At 48.1% G+C, this 21,729-nt stretch overlaps 2 protein-coding genes across 5 annotated transcripts in view; one reads left to right on the forward strand and one right to left on the reverse strand.

The window, feature by feature from the left end:
- Positions 1 to 11,548: 11,548 nt before the first annotated feature.
- Chpf2 (chondroitin polymerizing factor 2) lies at positions 11,549 to 17,060 on the forward strand. The gene is made up of 4 exons (XM_041640552.1): positions 11,549 to 13,098; positions 13,530 to 14,094; positions 14,691 to 14,873; positions 15,651 to 17,060. The coding sequence occupies exons 1-4, from the start codon at positions 12,818 to 12,820 to the stop codon at positions 16,950 to 16,952; spliced, it is 2,331 nt and encodes a 776-aa protein (XP_041496486.1). The 5' UTR covers positions 11,549 to 12,817; the 3' UTR covers positions 16,953 to 17,060.
- A 144-nt stretch (positions 17,061 to 17,204) lies between these two features.
- Smarcd3 (SWI/SNF related, matrix associated, actin dependent regulator of chromatin, subfamily d, member 3) overlaps positions 17,205 to 21,729 on the reverse strand; it is a 33,235-nt gene continuing 28,710 nt past the window's right edge. For 2 of the 4 annotated variants that reach the window (XM_041640556.1, XM_041640553.1), the window contains 10 exons: positions 20,982 to 21,104; positions 20,716 to 20,874; positions 20,422 to 20,517; positions 20,165 to 20,266; positions 19,842 to 20,003; positions 18,574 to 18,671; positions 18,301 to 18,436; positions 17,860 to 17,982; positions 17,637 to 17,738; positions 17,205 to 17,397 (listed from right to left, as the gene is read on the reverse strand). In XM_041640556.1, the coding sequence (XP_041496490.1) occupies positions 17,344 to 17,397; positions 17,637 to 17,738; positions 17,860 to 17,982; positions 18,301 to 18,436; positions 18,574 to 18,671; positions 19,842 to 20,003; positions 20,165 to 20,266; positions 20,422 to 20,517; positions 20,716 to 20,874; positions 20,982 to 21,104 (1,155 nt within the window). In that variant the 3' untranslated portion in view covers positions 17,205 to 17,343. Of the gene's footprint in view, positions 17,398 to 17,636; positions 17,739 to 17,859; positions 17,983 to 18,300; positions 18,437 to 18,573; positions 18,672 to 19,841; positions 20,004 to 20,164; positions 20,267 to 20,421; positions 20,538 to 20,715; positions 20,875 to 20,981; positions 21,105 to 21,729 lie in introns of all 4 variants that reach the window. The other 2 variants (XM_041640555.1, XM_041640554.1) reach the window with 2 other exon arrangements.

The raw sequence follows: 21,729 nt of genomic DNA on the forward strand, positions 1-21,729 counted from the left end.
ATGCTGCTCCGGATGCTGTTCCCAAAACTAACCCGCCTAACCCTTGAGAAATGTTTTTCCTTTACAATGCTCCTTTTTCAGTCCATTGTCCACTTCTGCCTTTGAGGATGGCCTCATCGTACTCTGTTGTCACTACCTTTTATGCCTCATTGGAACTGATTAAGCAGAGAGGACAGTGACTGGGAAGGGGAGGTCAGAGTAAGATCTCTATAACAATAGAGTTCAGAAAGCTCGTCCCACCTCTCCCACATCATAGAAACAGTTTTCCTCCTTGATGGTCTGCTAGTGCTTACAGTTCAGATATGTCACTTAAACACCACTGACCATGTTCCCTGTATAACCTCTACCAGCTGAGTAGTGCTATTGACATCTTACACATTGAAATGGGCATATGCAGCTTTCAAAGTAGCAAGAAAACTTTATTCAAAGGCCAAGTAATAGTACAGATCAGGAATGTCCGTACTGTCACTCTGAGTGAGGATGCACTCAAGGGCCCTGATGAATGTTTGGGGCTTCCTTCTATGCAGTCGAAGGGAAAAGGGCTGCTTATTGACTGGTGAATATGAGTGGTTCTCTGTTTTGACAGACAGGTTTGAGTTACATAAGCTTTTGCTCATGACTCATGACCTTTCCCATGATGCTTCTGATCTTTACATTTTTATTTGTTTATTATTTTTTTTTTTTTTTTTTTTTTTTTTTTTTGGTTTTTCGAGACAGGGTTTCTCTGTGGTTTTGGAGCCTTATTTGTTTATTATTGTGTGTATACCACATGCACACTGATGTCAGAAGCCAACCTTCTGAATTGATTCTCTCCTTCCACCGTGGATTCCCAAGATCAAACTCAAATCATCAAGCTTTGGTGGCAAGAGATCTTTGTACCTGCTAAGCTATCTTACTAGCCAGTTAAAATTTTTTATTTGTGTGTGTGGTATATGCTCACATGTGTGTATGGAGGCCAGAGGAAGATGTCAGGTGTCACTCTCTGCCTTATTCCCTTGAGACAGAGTCACTGAGCCTAGGGGAGGATGCAACCAACAAGCCCTATGGATCCTATCTCCACATTACCCTGTGGTAGGATTTTTCTTTGGGCTGCCAACCCACAAATAATGACATGGAGACTTACTAATGATGAAAGCTTGGTCTTAGCTTAGACTTGTTTTTAACTAGCTCCTACAACTTAAATTAACCATTTCTATTCATCTACACTCTGTCACGTACTGCCTGTCCTGCTTCCTCCATGTCTCCTCTGGGATGCTCAGTTCCTCCTACTTCCTCTCTCTGCCCAGAAGTCCCGCCTACACCTCCTGCCTAGCTATTAGCTGTTCAGCTTTTTATTACACCAGTCACAGCAATATACCTTCACATAGTGTACAAATATCTTATACCACCACCCTCCATAGCACCGGGGTTACAGGCATATTCAACCATGCCTGCCTTTTTGTATGAGTTCTGGGGCTTTGAACTTGGGTGCCAATGCTTGTTCAGCAAGTGCTTTTAAATGCTGAGCCATCTCCCCAGACCCATGCATCTGATTTTAATTATGTACTATCCCAATTGTATGTAGGCATAAAATGATAATAGAGGATTCTCCCTAAAACTTCAAAGGACAGTTTCTTGTATTGCCCATGCACCCAAACCCAGTTTAGGTCAGATTATCTCATCCCTCTTGTTTTTAGGATGAGTTACAGCACATGTCTGAGTAGAAATGGGGCATTATCTAGGGATCCCTAAGGGAAGTAACTTGTTTCTATTGTTTAAAGTTGGTATACCTACAGGCTGATACAGATGGGGTTTGCAGATTTCCAGCAGGATGCTGTGCACTGTTGGGAGAGAGGACTGTGTGCATAGCACAGGCAGATGGGGGTCCCAGGTTGCCAAATAAATTGTGAAAAGAATGAATGGTCCAAACTAAGTGGAGCCAGAGGTTGCTGAGCCATTCTCTATGCCAGCCTTTCTCATTACGAAGTAAACTCACATGGAGCTTCAGTATGTAGAAGTTATCCCTTGACTCCTGAGGAAGCTCTTAAGGAGCCTTACTCAAAGCCTACATCGACTGTCCAAGGAGAGTTGTGTTGTCAATTTTCACATGTATATAGCATATGCCATCATTCATGTTTATTACTTTTCCTAGTCCTAACTCTTGGCCCCTTCTACCTTCATGCTCTTTTGTTCACTTGTATGTTTTGTGTCATGCTAAGGATTGAACTGAGGGCTTGTGCATGTTTCACATATGTCTACCACTGAGCTTCAATCCCAGAGCGTGCACACCCACATACACACACAACTGGTGATGATTCTTGTACCTCAACCTCCAAAGTAGATGAGATGACTAAAATTATGAGCCTGTGTTACCAAGATGTTTTTCAGGGTTTCATGTAGCCTAAACCTTAAACTCTCTGTTAGCTCAGGATGACCTCGAACTTGTGATTCTCCTGTACCTCCTGAGTGCTAGGGATATGGGCATGTGCCACCATGCCCACATTTATATGTACTGGGGATCAAACCCAGGGTTGCGTGCTTACTACACAATCCCTCTATTAACTGAGTTATCTCTAGCCCTCCTCCCTTTTTAAAAATTTACATTATTTTTAATGTTTATTTATTTATTACGTATACAGTATTCTGCATGCATGTCTGCCTTCATGCCAGAATAGGGCACAAGATCTCATTATGGATGGTTGTGAGCTCTAAGTGGTTGCTGGGAATTGAACTCAGGACCTCTGGAAGAGCAGCCAGTGCTCTTAACCTCTGAGCCATCTCTCCAGTCTTTGCCCTTCTCTGTTTTTAAATTTAGATTTTAATACATGAGAAAACATTCAATATCTGTCTAAGTCTAACTTATTTTTGCTTAACATTTTCTCCAGTTCCACCCATTTTCTTTTTCTGTTTTCTTTTCTATTTATTTATTTATTTGTTAATTTTTTGAGACAGGGTTCTGCTATGGTTTTAAAGCTTGTCCTGGAATTCGCTCTTGTAGACCAGGCTGGCCTCAAACTCACAGAGATGCACCTGCCTCTGCCTCCCAAGCACTGGAATTAAAGGCGTGCGCCACCACTGCTTGCCTCCATCCATTTTCTTACAAATAACATAATTCCATTCTTCTTTAAGACTGAGTAATAAATACTCCATTGTGGGAATAGATTCCATTTTATTTATCTATTTGACCACTGGTAAGACAGACATTGATAGGCAGATTCCATAGATTGGCTACTGTGGATAATTCTGTAACCTAGGTATGCAGCTATTGCATGGGGACTTACTTTGAGTCATTTAGATCTATGCCCAGGAGTGATCTGCTAAGATCATGTGGTAGTTCTGTTTTCAGATCTTTGAGGAACTTCCATGCTGATTTCCCAGTGGCTGGGCTAATTACATTCCTACCAACACTATGTAGCGTACAAAGGTGTTGTCCCATATCTCACCCCTTCTTCGACTGCATTATTTCTCTCTCTCCTTTTTTGGATTTTTCAGGACATGGTTTCTTTACATAGTCCTGGCTGTCCTAGAACTTGTTTGTATACCAGACTGGCCTTGAACTCACAGTGATCCCTCTGCCTCTTTCTCCTGAGTTCTGGGATTAAAGATGTGTACCACCACCCAGCATTATTTTTGTTTTCATTTCTCCTCTTCCTCCTCTTCCTTCCTCTTCCTCCTCCTCCTCCTCCTCCTCTTCTTCCTCTTCTTTGTTTGTTTGCTTTTTGAGACAAGGTCTCTCTGTGTAGCCCTAGCTGTCCTGGAACTGACTCTATAGACTATTTTTGTTTCCCTGATGGTAGTTACTACTCAAGGGTGAGAAAGAATCTCCGTGTGGTTTGGTTTGCATTTCCCTGGTGGCTAAAGAAGTTGAACATTTTTTCCATGTATTTATTGGGCATTTCTACTTCTTTTTAGAGCTGTCCATTGAGTTCACTTGCCCATTTGTTGATAAAACTGTTTGCTTTTTAATGTTTAATTATTTCAGTTCTTTATATATTCCACTGTGTCAGACAAGTAGCTGGCAAAAGTGCTCTTGCATTTTGCTGGCTCTCCCTTTACTCTGGTATTGATTCCCTTTGCTGGGCAGATGCGTCTTACTGTGCTGTGACCTGACCTGTTAGCTCTTGCCACTATTCCCTGAGCTAGGAAGAAAGAACCTTTGAAAGATAAGCAGACCATGACACCCAGGTGCTAAGTGCCTTGAAAAAAGTGACTTGTGTGAACCCCTGCAGACGAAGGGGGCAGGCTCACTTGAAAGAAGTGACTTGTGAACCACTGCAGACTAAGGAGGCAGGCTCACTGGCATAGCATGATTAGGCAGGGACTCCTGATACACTACTTCATTCAAACCCAGCCTTCCCATTCAGAATGACAGTAGTAGGGTATTTACCTCAAGTTGATTAGAAAGATTAGACAAATTCCTAGGTTTCTATTAGCCAATTAAGTTCCCTCAGGGCTGTGTCATGCTCTCCTGTGGCTGTGGAATACTTGTTTAGGGATGGTGTGCTCTGCTGTTTATTCAATGTCATTAATTCAGAGTGTCTAGTATGAGAAAAAGGTAAGTGACTTTAAAAACATCTCTGTATGAAGCAAAGGAGCTACCAATGGCTGTGGGTCAAAATCTTTCACCCAGGAAGCAGGGAAGATGTCTCACTCAGTAAGGTGTCTGCCACATCAGCACGGCCCTGTGTTTAATGCACTGGGCACAGTGGGACTCACCGGTGATCCTAGTACTGGGGAAGTGAGGACAGATCTCTGGGTCCCTGGCCAGCCAGTCTACCTGAGTCAGTAAACTTGAGTTTAGTAAAAAGACCCTGTGAAGTGTAGAGTGACTGAGGAAGACACCCTATGTCCACCTCAGGCCTCCGCATGCACAGACACATATGTACACACATCTGCATAGACACAGACACATGTACCATACACATATACACAACCCTTCTTGGGAGCATTGTCTACAACATATCTCCTCTCTCAGCCTTATTTAACATAGTGGTCACAAGCAGGTAAGAGTTTAGAAGAAAATAATATTTATTTTTTGAGACTAGTAATTTATTATGCTATTTCTATTATCATATTTAATTCCCTCAGAAAATTCTGAGGTGGAGATGTTATCACTGTTACCATTCTACACATTCTAGGTACAGTGCTTGTTAGAAAAAAACAAAACAGAGCTGGAGAGATGGCTCAGCAGTTAAGAGCACTGACTGCTCTTCCAGAAGTCCTGAGTTCAATTCCCAGCAACCACAGAGTGGCTCACAACCACATATAATGAGATCTGGTGCCCTCTTCTGGCCTACAGGCAGGATACTTATTTATAAATAAATAAAACTTTAAAAAAAATAAAAATAAAACAAGCCGGTAGTGGTGCATGCCTTAAATCATAGCACTCGGACAGATTCAACTCAATGCCCATCAAAATCCCAGCAAAATTCTTCAAAGACCTCCAAAGAACAATACTCAACTTCATATGGAAAAGTAAAAAACCCAGGATAGCCAAAACAATCCTGTACAATATAAGAACTTCTGGAGGCATCACAATCCCTGACTTCAAATTCTACTACAGAGCTACAGTACTGAAAACAGCCTTGTATTAGCATAAGAACAGACAGGAGGACCAAAGGAACCTAATAGAAGACCCGGATATCAATCCACACATCTTTGAACACCTGGTTTTTGACAAAGAAGCAAAAAATATCAAATGGAAAAAACAAAGCATATTTAACAAGTGGTGCTGGCATAACTGGATATCAACATATAGAAAAATGAAAATAGACCCATATCTATCACCATGCACAAAACTCAAGTCCAAATGGATCAAAGACCTCAACATAAAGCCAGCCACACTGAACCTTATAGAAAACAAAGTGGGAAGTACACTTGAACGCATTGGTACAGGAGACCACTTCCTAAATATAACCCCAGCAGTACAGACACTGAGAGAAACAATTAATAAATGGAACCTCCTAAAACTGAAAAGCTTCTGTAAAGCAAAGGACACGTTCAACAAGACAAAACGACAGTCTACAGAATGGGAAAAATATCTTCACTAACCCCACATCAGACAGAGGTCTGATCTCCAAAATATACAAGAAATTGGACACGAAAAGAACACACAATCCAATAAAAAAAATGGAGTACAGACCTAAACAGAGAACTCTAAACAGAGGAATATAAAATGGCTCAAAGACACTTAAGGAAATGTTCAACATCCTTAGTCATCAGAGAAATGCAAATCAAAACAACTCTGAGATTTCATCTTACACCTGTAAGAATGGCCAAGATAAAAAACACTGATGACAACTTATGCTGGAGAGGTTGTGGGGAAAAGGGAATACTTCTGCATTGCTGGTGGGCGTGCAAGCTGGTACAACCCCTTTGGATGTCAGTGTGACGATTTCTTAGAAAGTTAGGAAACAACCTTCCTCAAGACCCAGTAATACCACTTTTGGGTATATATCCAAAGGATGCTTAATTGTGCCACAAGGACATGTGCTCAACTATGTTCATAGCAGCATTGTTTGTCGTAGCCAGAACCTGGAAACAACCAAAATGCCTCTTGACTGAAGAATGGATAAGGAAAATGTGGTACATTTACACAATGGAGTACTACACAGCAGAAAAAAAATACAGCTTGAATTTTGCAGGCAAATGGATGGAGCTAGAAAACATTATTTTGAGTGAGGTAACCCAGACACAGAAAGACAATTATCACATGTACTTACTCAGAGGTGGTTTTTAAACATAAAGCAAAGAAAGCCAGCCTACAAACCACAATCCCAGAGAACTTAGACAACAATGAGGACACTAAGAGAGATTTATATAGATCTAATCTACATGGGAAGTAGAAAGTAGAAAAAGACAAGATCTCCTGAGTAACATGGGAGCATGGGGACCTTGAGGGAGGGTTGAAGGGTGGAGGTGAGAGGCAAGGAGGGGAGCAGAGAAAAATGTAGAGTTCAATAAATATCAATAAAAAACATAGTTAAACATAAAAAAACATAGCACTCAGGAGGCAGAGGCAGGAGGATCTCTGCATTTGAGGCCACCCTGGTCTACAGAGCAAGTTCCAGGACATTCTACAAAAGCTACACAGAGAAGCCCTGTCTGATGGGGGAAGGGGAAAGGAAAAAAAGAGTGAGGTGATGATGGTACAGGACTTTAATCCCAACACTCAGGAGGCAGAGGTAGGCTGATCTTTGTGAGTTCAAGGCAAGGCTGGTCTACAAGAGCTAGTTCCAGGACAGCCAGGGCTCTCTCAAAAAACCAAAAATAAATAAATAAAAAATAAAGAAGAAAGAAAAACTAATCAACAGACAAAAACAAACAAGGGGCTGGAGAGATGGCTCAGTGGTTAATAGCATTGCCTGCTCTTCCAAAGGTCCTGAGTTCAATTCCCGGCAACCACATGGTGGCTCACAACCATCTGTAATGAGGTCTGGTGCCCTCTTCTGGGCTGCAGACATATAGACAGACTATTGTATACATAATAAATAAATAAATAAATAAATAAATAAATAAATAAATAACAAAAACCCCAAAACCTACGGCTGCTTAGAGCCAGCACAAGAATCTAAGGCCAGAATCTTGTGGTTTTCTACCATCAGGTACTGTCAGTATAGCCAATCACAATTGTGATATCCTATGAGTAAACAGTTGCTAAGCAGAGTCTTCTTCAGCACAGTTAGTATCTTAGAAAACTGGCTAACTACTTGCATATTTGGGTATTCCCACGCAGAGTTAAAATCCTGTGCATGGAAAAGTGCTGGGCATAAGAAAAGAAATGAAGGCTGACTATGAAAGAGTCACAGAAAGCCTCAGTGTAGCAAGAACTGATTATTGCTTCACATTTGTCCTGCCTGGTTAGTTTTTTGTCAGCTAGACACAAGCTGTGGTCATTTGGAAAGATGAAGCCTCAAGCAAGAAAATGCCTCCATCATATTGGCCTGTAGGCAAGCCTGTGGGGCATTTTCTTGATTAGTGATCGATTTAGGAACTCCCAGTCCACTGTGGGCAGGACCATCCCTAGGCAGGTGATCCTAAGTTGTATAATAAAGCAAGCTGAGCAAGCCACTGGAGCAATCCAGTAAGCAGCCTTCCTCCATGACCCCTGCATCAGCTCCTGCCTGCAGGTTCCTGCCTTGGCTTCCTCTGATGATAGACTTTGACCCATAATCCAAATAAAGTCTTTCCTCTCCCAAGTTGCTTTGGTCATAGTGTCTTATCACAGCAACAGAAAGCAAACTAGAACATTCAAGGCCAGCCTGGGCCACATAGTGAGTCTAAAAATATAAAAAATCTAATAGAAAAATATGAAGAAACCAAGACCTGAGGAAGGAACTGTCTCGTCCAGTATTGCCTAAGAAGTTAGTAACTAAGAAGGGTCTGGAACTATAGTACCCAATATCTTAGTATTATCAACTTGATAGAATCTGGAATAACATACAAGACAGACATACTGTGAGGGATTGTTTTGGGTAGGCTTACTGATGTGGGAAGTAGATGGCAATGTTCCCTGAGCTTGGGTCCTGAACTGCAGGATTAGGAGAAGACTGGGTGAATACCTGGATTTCAACTCCCTCTGCTTCCTGACTGCACATGCAATGTAAGAGCTGCCTGAAGCCCCAGCTATCATAGTAGACTGTACCCTGGAACAATGAACCAAAGTAAAACTTTTCTACCCATGTCGCTTTTGCTCTGAGTATTTTAACAAAGCAACAGGAAAAGTTGTAAGCCTAGCCTTTAATTGCTGAGCCATCTCTCCAGGCCCAGAAACAGGAAAAGTAACTAATATAGGAGATGCAAGGTATGATGTGGGATGTCCTTCTGCATATGTGTTGCTTTTATTGGTTGATGAATAAAGCTGTTTGGGCCAGTGGCTCAGCAGAGTAAAACCAGGTGGTAAATCAGAAGAGAGAGAGAGAGAGAGAGAGAGAGAGAGAGAGAGAGAGAGAGAGGAGTCAAAGAGATGCCATGTAGCTGCCGGAGGAGAAGGAAACCTACCGGCAGGCCACAACCTTATGGTAATACATAGATTGATAGAAATGGATAGAAGATGTTAGAGCTAGCTAAAAATGTGCCTGAGACACATTGGCCAAACAGTGTTGTAATTAATATAGTTTCTGTGTGATTATTTGGATCTGGTCAGCTGGGAAACAAATGAGCAGTCTCTGGTTACACAAGGGCCCTGAAATACAGCTAATCAGAATTAAGACAGCTTATAAATTGAGCTCACTGTGGTGGTACAAACTAGTGATCCCAGCACTTATGAGACTCAGGGAGGAAGATGGCTGTGATTTCAAAACCAGCTTGGTCTACATAGCAAGACCTTGTCTCAAGGAAACAAAACATTGGTAGGATTTCAAAGTTGGCATATGGAAAAACGTAGAATATCACTTCAATATCCTTTCATATTGATTACACATGAAACTGACATTTTAGTTATATCTTGTAATAGTTTGAATGTGGTTGGCCCCATAATCTCATAGGGAGTGGCACTATTAGGAGGTGTGGTTTTGTTGGAGTCGGTATGGTCTTTTTGGAGGAAGTATATCATTGTGAGGGCGGGCTTTGAGGTTTCCTATGCTCAGGATACCGCCCAGTATCTCAGTTGACTTCCTGTTACCTGCACGATGTAGTACTCTCAGCTCTAGCACCATGTCTGCCTGCACACTGCCCTGCTCCCTACCACAATGATAATGGATAAAACCTCTAAAATATAAGAATGGCTGTGGTCATGGTGTCTCTTCACAGCAATAAAAACCCTAAGATATATCTAATACAATAAAACATTAAAGTTAATTCCTCTGTTCCTTTTACTTTTAATGATTGTGGCAATAGCCAGGTATGATGGTTCATGATTGCGGTCCTAGCACTGAAGAGGCAGGGGCAAGTCGATCTCTATGAGTTCAAGGTCATGTCATAAGGTTAGACTTGGTGTCAAAATAAAACTATAAAATTATAGTTTCTTGACCATAAAAGAAAAAGAAGTAAAAGAAAACATTGTGTAATAAGATATTTCACTATGCTCAGAAATGGAGGGAGAATATTGTGAGCATGACAACACAAGTGCATTCTGAACGCTGACATGCATCTCTATAAGTGATAAAGCTCCCAGAATGATAACTTAGTATATTTCAAGCCTGACAATCTTCCATCCATGTGAGTTGTTTCTTAAGAATTTAGCACAGGACTGGAGAGATGGTTCTGTGGTTAAGAGTACTTGCTGCTCTTCCAGAGGACCCAGGTTCTGCTCCCAGCACCCACTTGGCTGTATGCAGCATCTATAACTCCAGTTCTAAATGATGTGATGTCCTTGTTTGGTTTCCTCTATTCCTGGACACGTGGTACAGACACATGCAGAAAAAATAAAAACCCAACAACAACCTTGCACATAAAATAAAAATAAATCTTAAAGAATTTAGCAAATGCAGGGCTAGAGTGATGGCTCAGAGGTTAAGAGCACTGACTACTCTTCCAGAGGTCCTGAGTTCAAGTCCCAGCAACCACATGGTAGCTCTCAACCATCTATAATGAGATCTGGTGTTCTCTTCTAATATGCAGGAAGAACACTGTATACTACAAATTTTGCAGAATTGGTTCTCTTTGGGGTGGAGTGGGGTTCAGGACAGAGTTTCTCTGTGTAACAGCCCTGGCTGTCCTGGAACTCACTTTGTAGATCAGCTGGCCTCGAACTCAGAGATCAGCCTGCCTCTGCCTCCAGAGTGCTGGGACTGAAGGTGTGCACCACCACCGCCCGGCCAGGACAGCTTTCATATGAGGCACCTTCTTATGATGTACAAAACATCACACATGCACTTCGGTATCATTTGGCAACAACATTGTCCCTGTATATTTCTAAGTTGCCCTCTAGGTGTGGCACTGTCCTTCTTGGGAGCCCGCTGCCATTTTTTCCTGCTAGCTCATGCTGGGCTGGTCTGCAGTTGGCTCTAGCTGTCCTGGCCTTAGTCAATCTCCTCCCTCTTAGGCCCTTCCTGCTGCTCCCTCCTTTGCCTGGAAAATTCTGCTTTATGTATGGATAAATCTTGCTGAAACTTGGGATCTCAGCACGTCCACATCCCAAATCTAATTTAATTCTTCCTGTTTTGGTGTATGTGTGTGTACACGGGCACAAGAGGGCAAAATCGTGTGGATGTCAGAGGACAACTTGTTAGATTCAGTTTTCTCCTTTCACCAGGCATGGAACTCAGGTCTTGGTGGCAAGCACCTTCAAATGGTGAGTTTATCTGACTGATTTTTAATTCCGTACTTGCCAGCTTTGAGACTTACCGCATTGTGTTAGTGTCTACGGCCTGTCTACAGCAATTCTCACTGCCTTAGAGCTACAGAGAGTTTTAGGCTAGCCCAAGTCATTTTTCTTTAGAGCTAACTGGGTTGAGCTGAAGTGAGGGATCATCTCTGGTCCAGCTGGGGTTCACTCGCCTTGGTTTTAGGAACCACAACCTCTGATTAGAGTCGTGCAGCCGCAACCATAGAGAGCGCGAGGCGGGAGCGAGGGGCCGGATATGGTCACCATAGAGACGGGTGACTGACAGGCAGCGGAAGAGGAAGCCCTGGAAAGGCTAGGCTGTGAGGTGGCAGCGGCTGCTGAGCTGAGCTCCTCGGCCCGCAACGGGGTGGGCTCTTGGTCTCGTCACTCGCGAGGCGGCCCCATCTTCGCCCTGGCCTGCCGTGGGGGTCGGGTGTCCCTGTCGGCCTTATCGGACTGAGCACCCGCTTGATCCTGCTTTCCGCCGCCGAGGCTCGCAGAGCAAACCAGCTGGACGCCGGGCCTCCTCTGCAGTCTGGGGACGTAGGCGATTCGTTTCTGACTTCAGACGACCGGCTAGGATTCGCTTTGGGGCTTCTTCCGAGGGTTGGCACGGGGCTGTGGTTGCCAAGGGACCTAGTAGGGCACTGGCTGGTGCAGGCGGAGGTCCTGTTGGAAGGAAGGTGGTGAGCCTCTGTTGGCCTTCCCAGACCCCAGCGTTTCTCTTAACTGCTGCTGTCTCCCTGGTTGCTTTATTTGATAACCTCTAACTACATCAAGAGTGCCTATAATTTGTCTCTTGCTGCTCTCAGGAAGGTGGACAGCTGAGTGGGATGGTCTGCAAGATGGCTCCGTCAGCCATTGCGCTCCTCTGAGAGGCCAGCTGTGCTGAGTCACTGTGGCTGTCCACCTCCTTTGGGTGGGCACATGGGTGTTCACCTTGCATGGCTAGTGGTCTTCTGTGACAAGGAGGGGGTTACTAGAACCTATGGGTTTCTGTGACACTCGGGAGCAGGGTGGAAGGAGACTTTGACCCCTTCTCTAGTGCTAGCCTGCAGCAGTAGGTCCGGAGCCCTTCTTGCGCCTGAACAGACATGGTGGGCCATGATCCCTACAGGACAGAGCAGGGTGGCTGAGGTGGGGCCCTTTGGTTGGACTGTCATTTGGATGCTGCATGCACTTTTCCCTAACCCCTGCTGATCAGGTGCTGCTGACTTTCAGATCAGGCCATGCTTCAGATGAATGTAACCCCTTCTGGGTTAGGTTTGGCAGCGTTGCGCTCTCTTTCCTCTTTCTACTGGACTACAGGCTGCAGTCCTGGTAGTGAGTGGCATTGTTCACATAGACGTTAGTATTTTGTTGAGGGGTAGATCAGCAACCATGGCCACTGAAGACCAGGCATAGGGAGTTGGCAAGTCTTTGTGGGATGCTGGACCTGGAAGCCAGCACACTTGTTCCTTTCTCTATTGCTGACCTCATTGGCCTCAGGTTCCCTGGTTAAAACTGTGGAGCTACTGCTGGTCTGGTGCCCATTAACCTACTATTCCTTGAGACTGTGCCCTGGGGCACTCTATGTCAGGGCCTGCCACCATGAGACTGAGCTCGCTGTTGGCTCTGCTGCGACCAGCACTCCCCCTCATCCTGGGGCTGTCTCTGGGATGCAGCCTGAGCCTTCTGCGGGTTTCCTGGATCCAGGGTGAAGGAGAAGATCCCTGTGTAGAGGCTGTGGGGAAGCCAGGAGGGCCACAGAATCCAGACTCAAAAACTGGGCTGGACCAAAGTGATGAAGACTTCAAACCCAGGATTGTCCCCTACTACAGGGATCCTAACAAGCCCTACAAGAAGGTGCTCAGGTGAGGGTGATAGGTGCACAGTCCCCAGCACTGATCCTCATTCTTGAGCTGCCTGCTGCTGGCTTTGCATTGCGACTCAGAGTTACTTTCCTAGAAGCACTTGTTTCCTATCTTGGTTTGTTCCTATTTTCTCCTCCCCAAGGCTGAGAGTCTCACCCATTGGTGTTAATGTCCACTGTTCCGGAACAGAACTGTACCTGCACTGACCCACTGAATAGACCTGAGCAGACACTGCCTCACCTACCCCTAGTGTAGCATCTCCTACACAGTGGGCACTCACATGGGGAGCTAGTTAGTAGTGATGAGGAAGGGATACTCTCCCCTTTCTAATCCCAGCCCTTTCATTCCTAGGGATGTATGTGCTGGGCCAGCTGGTGAATGCTCCCTTAGTGACTCAGGAGTTGACCCCTTATCTTCTGATCTCTCCACAGGACGCGCTATATTCAGACAGAGCTGGGCTCTCGTGAGCGCTTGCTGGTAGCTGTCCTGACTTCTCGCGCCACACTGTCCACCCTGGCCGTCGCTGTTAACCGTACAGCGGCACATCACTTCCCTCGATTACTCTACTTTACAGGGCAGCGAGGGGTCCGGGCTCCTGCAGGGATGCAGGTGGTGTCTCATGGAGATGAGCGGCCTGCCTGGCTCATGTCAGAGACCCTGCGCTACCTTCACACACACTTTGGGGCTGACTATGACTGGTTCTTCATCATGCAGGATGACACTTACGTGCAGGCCCCCCGACTGGCAGCTCTTGCTGGCCACCTTAGCATCAACCAGGACCTGTACCTGGGCCGTGCAGAGGAATTCATTGGTGCAGGCGAGCAGGCCCGGTACTGTCATGGGGGCTTTGGCTACTTGCTGTCACGGAGTCTCCTGTTGCGCTTGCGGCCACATCTAGATGGCTGCCGAGGGGACATTCTCAGTGCTCGGCCTGATGAATGGCTTGGCCGCTGCCTCATCGACACTCTGGGCATCGGCTGTGTCTCACAGCACCAGGTGACAGCCCCTTCAAGGCAATCCCAGTCCCCCAATGGTTGGCAGTGACTGAATGATGGCTGTCCAAACTGAATTCTTGAGACCATCCTTTTGTCCTTCCCAGACGCCAGCCTGCCCCTTCAGTTCTCCCTTGCTCTCCTTACAGTGCTGGGGCCATCAAATGCATGTATCCTTAGGGACCGCAAAGCCAGAATTCACTCCCCCACCACCACCCCATTTCACATTCAGTGCACATCACAGTTAAGGACAGTGTGAAAATGTTCTAGAGTTGGCCACCCCCCAAAGTGGAAAGTCCAGAGGTCCCTCTGCTGCCCCAGAGGCAGGCCATCTTTTATACCGACCTTCTGGGAGGTTCTATGACTGTATCCTCATTGAGTAATGGGGCTCTTGGGGGGAGAGGATGTCCTTAGTTGCCTATTTGCTTTCTCATTTCCAAATGTAGGCATTGGAAGTGGGAATGGAGGTGGGGGAGCCACTGCATTTCTGTCCATCCTAAAGCAGCAGCAGGGATGGTGTGAATGCTAAGGAGGACTGAGGGAGCTTTGGGGAGCAATAGCTTATGTGTGCAGCGTTGATTGTCTAATTGGTCCCTCTAGGGACAACAGTATCGCTCCTTCGAACTGGCCAAGAATAGGGACCCTGAGAAGGAGGGGAGCTCTGCGTTCCTGAGCGCCTTCACCGTTCACCCTGTCTCCGAGGGTACCCTCATGTACCGCCTCCACAAACGCTTCAGTGCCCTGGAGTTGGAGCGGGCTTACAACGAAATAGAACAACTGCAGGTGAGCTGATGCAGTGTGCTGCAGTGAGCTGATGCAGTGTGTTACAGTGAGCTGATGCAGTGAGATGCAGGTGAGATGGCAGTGAGCTGATGCAGTGTGCTGCAGTGAGATGCAGGTGAGATTGCAGTGAGCTGATGCAGTGAGATTCAGTGAGCTGATGCAGTGAGCTGTGCCTGAGGGCAATGACTAGATGCTTAGGGAGGAGGCAGCTGAGCTGGGGGCTGGGCTAGTAGGTAAAAAGAGACTAACTTCCTAAATTTAAAGCGACCAGAGGGACAAGGGACCTTGGGCTCCAGGACATTGTAAAGTAAGCCCTGGGCTGACTCAGGTGCCACTAAATGTGTAGGTAAACTCCCAGGAGCTTCCTTAGATGCCTCTACAGCACTGCTCTCCTCTGAGACAGCAACCCACAAAATCCCAAGCTTCTAGAATTGTCCTAAAGGGTTAAAAAGTAAAAGAGGGGAATTCTGTAGTGTGTGTCTCCAGAGCTGGGGTATAGGTAGGAGCAAAGGTCTGGAGTCCTGTGGCCATGGGAGTGAAAGTGTTGAGCTTTGCGTGCCGAGACCCACTTGCTCTGTGGAGCACACGATCCCCCTGGCAGCAGCTGTGGAAGGTGGGTATTGCTCATCCTTTCTGCATTTTAGATGAGTTCTGTTACATTCGAGGGACTAGGTGTTTAGCCAGGAGACTGCTGTTGAAACCTCAGAGCCTGGGCATCTGGAGTCGGGTGGGATCTTAAAACCAGCGCTAATGTTGAGTGCATTCCCTCCAACCTAGGCTCAGATCCGGAACCTGACGGTGCTCACTCCTGAGGGAGAGGCAGGGCTGAGCTGGCCTGTTGGGCTCCCAGCCCCTTTCACTCCACACTCTCGCTTCGAGGTGCTGGGCTGGGACTACTTCACAGAGCAGCACACCTTCGCCTGTACAGATGGGGCTCCCAAATGCCCACTGCAGGGGGCTAGCAGGGCAGACATAGGCGATGCCGTGGACACTGCTCTGGAGCAGCTCAATCGGCGCTATCAGCCGCGCCTGCGCTTTCAGAAGCAGCGACTGCTCAATGGCTACAGGCGCTTTGACCCCGCGAGGGGCATGGAGTACACCCTCGACTTGCTTCTGGAAGCTGTCACTCAGCGAGGGCATCGACGCTCACTGGCCCGCAGAGTCAGCCTGCTGCGGCCACTGAGCAGGGTGGAAATCCTGCCTATGCCCTATGTCACTGAGGCTACCCGGGTGCAGCTGGTGCTGCCGCTCCTGGTGGCTGAAGCTCCGGCCGCCCTGGCTTTTCTTGAGGCCTTTGCTGCCAGTGTTCTGGAGCCTCGAGAACATGCATTGCTCACCCTGTTGTTGGTATATGGGCCCCGGGAAGGCCGCGGGGGCCCTGACCCATTTCTTGGGGTGAAGGCTGCAGCCGCTGAGTTAGAACGACGGTACCCTGGGGCGAGGTTGGCCTGGCTTGCTGTGCGAGCAGAGGCCCCTTCCCAAGTGCGACTCATGGATGTCATCTCCAAGAAACACCCGGTGGACACACTCTTCTTCCTTACCACCGTGTGGACCAGACCTGGGTCGGAAGTCCTCAACCGCTGCCGTATGAATGCCATCTCTGGCTGGCAGGCCTTCTTTCCAGTCCATTTTCAAGAGTTCAACCCTGTTCTGTCACCACAGAGATCCCCCCCAGGGGGACCTGGGGCTGGCCCCGATCCCCCATCCCCTGGTGTGGACCCTTCTCGGGGGGCTCCCGTTGGGGGCAGATTTGACCGGCAGGCATCGGCAGAGGGCTGCTTCTACAACGCTGACTACCTGGCAGCCCGTGCCCGGCTGGCTAGTGAACTGGCAGGCCAGGAAGAGGAGGAAGCCCTGGAGGGGCTGGAGGTGATGGATGTTTTCCTCCGGTTCTCAGGGCTCCACCTCTTTCGAGCCGTAGAGCCAGGGCTGGTGCAGAAGTTCTCCCTGCGGGACTGTAGCCCCCGGCTCAGTGAGGAACTGTACCACCGCTGTCGCCTCAGCAATCTGGAGGGGCTGGGAGGCCGTACCCAGCTTGCCATGGCTCTGTTTGAACAGGAGCAGGCCAACAGCACTTAGCTTCCCCACCCCTGTGGCTGCCATAGCCCCAGGGCAAGGCAAGGTGATGGACAGATGGAGGGCTTGTCACTGTATTTTTTTAAAAATAAGAAAATGTTATTAAAAGTATCTTCTGCCAAACTGTGTTTAGGGAGAGGGGTAAGAAGAATCTGTGGGAGGGCTGTGAGAGTTTGTCTACAGGATTCCATTGCCTTTTCCCTCTCTTTCCCTCCCTCCCTTCCCAGTCCCCAATGATCACAAGGCTGCTGCTGTCTGATGAGTGACCTTTAATCCAGTCCTCCCCACTCCCCCACCCGCAACCCCACAGCAACAGGGGAGGGAGGCCCAGAGTCCAGGGCCTATGCTGGACGGTGTGGCTGGCTGGTCCACAGTGATGCTTGTTCATGGGCTTCTAGGTGTTGCGCACGACCAGCGATTGCTCCAGCTCCTGCCTGCGCTGCTGGATCTTTAGAGGAAGTGTGAGCAGGGGCAGGGTTACATTGATCCTGGTGAGTGACCAGGGGGTACCCCTTCCTGGCACCCCTTCCCTGGAAGAGTCGGGGAGCCCGGAGACTACTGCATGGGGAAGTAGGGTGGTGGAAAGGTGTTAAGCGTAGGTGGCAGCAAAGACTATTGGAAGGCGAGAAGCAAGGATTCACTAGGATTGGAGGAGAGGGAAGTCTCCTGTTCAAGGGCCTCCATTACCTTACAGTAGAAGTAGCGGCTGACAGCTTCCTGGGACCAGGGCTGGTGGTAGAACTCAGCCCGGCGTTCCTCTTCAGGGTTACCAGCCACATCTGTCATCACCTGGAGTGAGCATGAGGTCTGTCCTGAGTGCCCCAGTACCTCACCTGCCTGAGTTGCATGTCCACCTTTCCCTCCCCATGTGCTTGTCTTGGTGCCAATGCTCCTGGAGCCCTCTCTTCACCTTGAGGTCTCGGCTCTGAGAGCGGAGCAGATCTTGGACGTAGCCTTTGGGGTCTCTGGAGAAACTTAGCATGAAGTCCCTCTGGATCTTGAGCTGGTTTATGGACTCAATCGTCTCGTGGATCTGCAGGTAGAAAGACAATGATTTCCACCTGACCCCATGATGTAAAGACAATGATTTCCACCTGACCCCGTGATGTGGGCAAGGAATGCAAGAGGAAGAAGGGGGTGGGAGACCTGCTTCTCTTGTGAAGCACAATTCCCTAGAGCCGGTTTTCTTTGAGCAGGGGTGGGGGGGTGGGCAGAGCTGAACTTGGAAGGAGGTCAGCTTCTCAGCAGGGAAGGGCTGTGTGTTCCTCAGTCCTAGGTCCATGCTGTGGTCTGAGTGTTTTGTCCTCTCTCTTGGTTAAGGTCTCACCCTAGCTCTGGGCTCAGGCCGCACCTTACTGTCCAGAGCGCTGATCTCCTGCTGGTTGGCCGTGGACAGGAGAAAGCTGCTCATCTGCCCCTTCAGTGGCTCCTCTACCTCCACATCAATGTCATAGCATGCTGTCTTCTTCTGGTCTGATGGGTCCACGCTGCCAGAGAAGTCCAGCCTATGATGTCCATGGTACACCCCATAGAAGCCCAGGGGGGTAGGGCAGGGGTGGGTACAGGAGGAGGGTGGAGAAAGCAGGGAGACTTTCCCCAGTGGGAATAAGCTAGGCCACCTCACCTGATGACATGGTTGATGACAATTGGGTCAGGGGGCAGCAGCAGAGCTGTGAGGCGCTGGGGAATCTCAGAGAACTTCAGGCGGGGACAGTCAAAAATCTGAAGCAGGATTATTGAGAGGGGGTCATTGTGCATGTGTGAAAAGCTAAGCGGGATTATTGAGAGGGGGTCATTCTTGTGCATGTGTGAAGATCTGAAGCAGGATTATTGAGAGGGGGGGTCATTCTTGTGCATGTGTGAGAATCTGAAGCAGGATTATTGAGAGGGGGTCATTCTTGTGCATGTGTGAAATCTAAGCGGGATTATTGAGAGGGGGTCATTCTTGTGCATGTGTGAAATCTAAGCGGGATTATTGAGAGGGGGTCATTCTTGTGCATGTGTGAAATCTAAGTGGGATTATTGAGAGGGGGTCATTCTTGTGCATGTGTGAAGAGACAGTAACTAATTTGGATACTTCCATTCTGGGAAGACCAAAAGAAACTGAGAGTCAGATTACTGGGTGCTCATGGCAATGAGCCAGGTTAGAGGTGGAGAAACAGGCATGACGAATGGGGAGGCCAGCCAGGGGCCCTAAGTACGCCTGTTTGGTTGTTAGTCCTGTCCGCCACATTCTGTGAACAAGTTACTTAACACCTTGGGTCTTGGTGCCGTCATCTCTAGAATGGGGACATATTAACAATCTCCATCTCATGGGTTGTCATGAAGATCAGGTGAATTAAAATACAGAAGTGTTTGGAATGGGATATGGTAAGTGCTCAATAAATTCCAACTACTATTTCTACTTAGATTTATCTGCTGTGTTTATTTTGAAATACACTAATAGTAATACTCTACTTTGGTAGAATTTTCCCACATTATTTTTGCAACAATCTGGTTTTCTTAGCTGCCAGCTACATGTGATGGCACAGCTTTCGCCACCCCTCATACCAAAGACAGAACGAGAGGCAGGAAGGATAGCAACGCAGGTTACCCCAAGTCTAGACCCAGGACTGGGACCCCAGGGATCCCAACTCCAGGTACCAAGAAGATTACATTACAGGATGGTATTGCCCACTGCCCCTCCACCCAGGAGGGTCCCAGATATGTTTCCCTTGGGAAGCAGCTAAACAGACTGTGGAAGAGCCTGGATGAGACCCTGGATGAGGCCACAACCCTGACTCAGTTCCTGGTATTCAGGGATTCAGCAAGAGAGCTGACTACCTTTGGGAGGGGCTGATGCTAGGTCACTATGCCTGCTTTCCAGACCCTGGGACTTAGGACATCCGTTACCTGCTGGAAGTACTTGTCTCCATTGATGTACTCCTTGTCATGGGAGTCCTGCAGCCGGTTGGTCTTCACGTATTGCCACAGTGCCTGCACAATGGCTGAGCGGCTCTGTGTATGCAACCCCAGCAGCCGGGCTAAGCGAGGGTCCAGTTTGAACTGAGGAGGCTGGGAAAAGGTCACCAGGACAATTAGCTTAAAGGGGGAAGAAGTGTGACTCAGGGGCATGGGGTTTCTGGTCCTTGGCAGTGCACTCCTAGAGAAGATGGGTAGGAAGGAGAGAGAATGGGGTCTTTGGGTGGTATATGCAGGTGAGGGGTAAAACCAACCTGATAGTCCAGCATAAGGAGGAGGGTACAGCGCACACTCAAGTCCCCTGGCCTCTTCACTTGGAATCCATCTGTCTCCTGGGTTGTGGGTGTCCGATGCCACTGTCGGGGGGGGGGAGAGCTAGGTCACCCGCAGACCCATCTGGATTGATAGGGCTGAGAACTTTAGAAGGATCCTCAGTCCAAATCTGCAGCTTCCTTGGGGCCTTGGGTAGGCGGGAAGGTGGGGACTCAAGGGCAGAAACAACTTGTCTTACCTCCACGAGGTGGTTGTCGGGGCCATAAAGATCTTTGTCCAGCTCAATGACCAAGCTCTTGAAGAAGGAAGAGAACTTCCGTTTCTGCTTACTGGGCTGTGGGAAAGTGACAGGGACTGTGGGGGCAGAACAGGGACCATGGACACAGAATGGGCCACGTTGGCAGCAGGCAGGTGGTATGCTCAGAGGCAGTCCTCTGTACCCAGACTGTCCCCAGGCCCGCCCGCCCACCCCAGCCAGGGCTGATGACCCAACTCCCAGTACAGACATGTCCTCGACTCAGCCCATACCCACCCCAGGACACCTGGAGAGACCTGGGCCAGGACGTACATCATCCAAGAGCTTCCCCTCCACCCGCAGCTCCCAGGAGGCAATGCTGCCATCAGAATCTTCAGCATCGGGCTTCGCAGGGTTAAAAGTATTGGAGATATAAAGGCGCAGCTTTCGCTTTTGCTGTAGAAATAAAGTGTATCACAGGACAAGGGCTGTGTGCACCCACCCGGGGGTACCCTGCTTCCTCCTGGACTTAGAGCCCTCTTCCTGCTCCCACACTAAGGCACCTTCATGGGCCTCTTCAGGGCCTCCTGGATGTCCACTCGCTTCCGCATGATAGTTTGATCCAGCTTCCTCTCGAATGCTAGGAGGTCCATGTAAGCCTGGGACTCAGGGACCAGCTCCCGAATCTGGAGGAGGAACAGGGTCGCAGCAGGGCTCAGTCAGGCAATGCAGAATGTGTGCCTGTTCTGTGATCACAGGACACAAAGGACTTGTAGGGGAGCTGTCCGATTGATTTCAGGGTGTGGAATTCTGTGAGTGCGGACAGGACTTATCCCCGGGACTCTATTTTATAGCCTCATTGTGTGTGGATAAAGATTGCTTCTCCCTCCAGGAAAATTCATGCATCTCATCACCAGGGAAGGAGGCAGCAACCAGCAGCCCAGCAGACACAAGAGCCTAGCCTCATCCCGCCACCTCCCTAAGACAGTGGGAGGTAGACTTGGTGGCCTCAAGGGCCCCACACTTGCTGCCCTTTCCCATGTCCAGGACTTCCTGCTACCTTCTGTTCCCTTTACCTAGCAGTCTCCTGTCCCTTCTTTGTCCCATGCCTTTATGCCTTCAGACTACTGGCATTCAACCCCTTAACCTCAGGCCCTGTGTTCTGCCCCTCCTCCCCCATGGCTCTCCAGCTTCTTTCCTCAGTCCTGCCCTGCCCTCTCACATGGGGAGCCTCACTTCTTAATGAGCTTTTAAAACAAAAAGTGAAAGTGGCTATGAAGCTGAGCCCAAAGCTTTGCTCCTGAGGGAGGA

The sequence above is a fragment of the Microtus oregoni genome, unplaced genomic scaffold (genome assembly GCF_018167655.1).
Source record: "Microtus oregoni isolate MIOR12 unplaced genomic scaffold, Mior012 000064F_ref0000363, whole genome shotgun sequence".
In the NCBI taxonomy this organism is placed as follows: Eukaryota; Metazoa; Chordata; class Mammalia; order Rodentia; family Cricetidae; genus Microtus; species Microtus oregoni.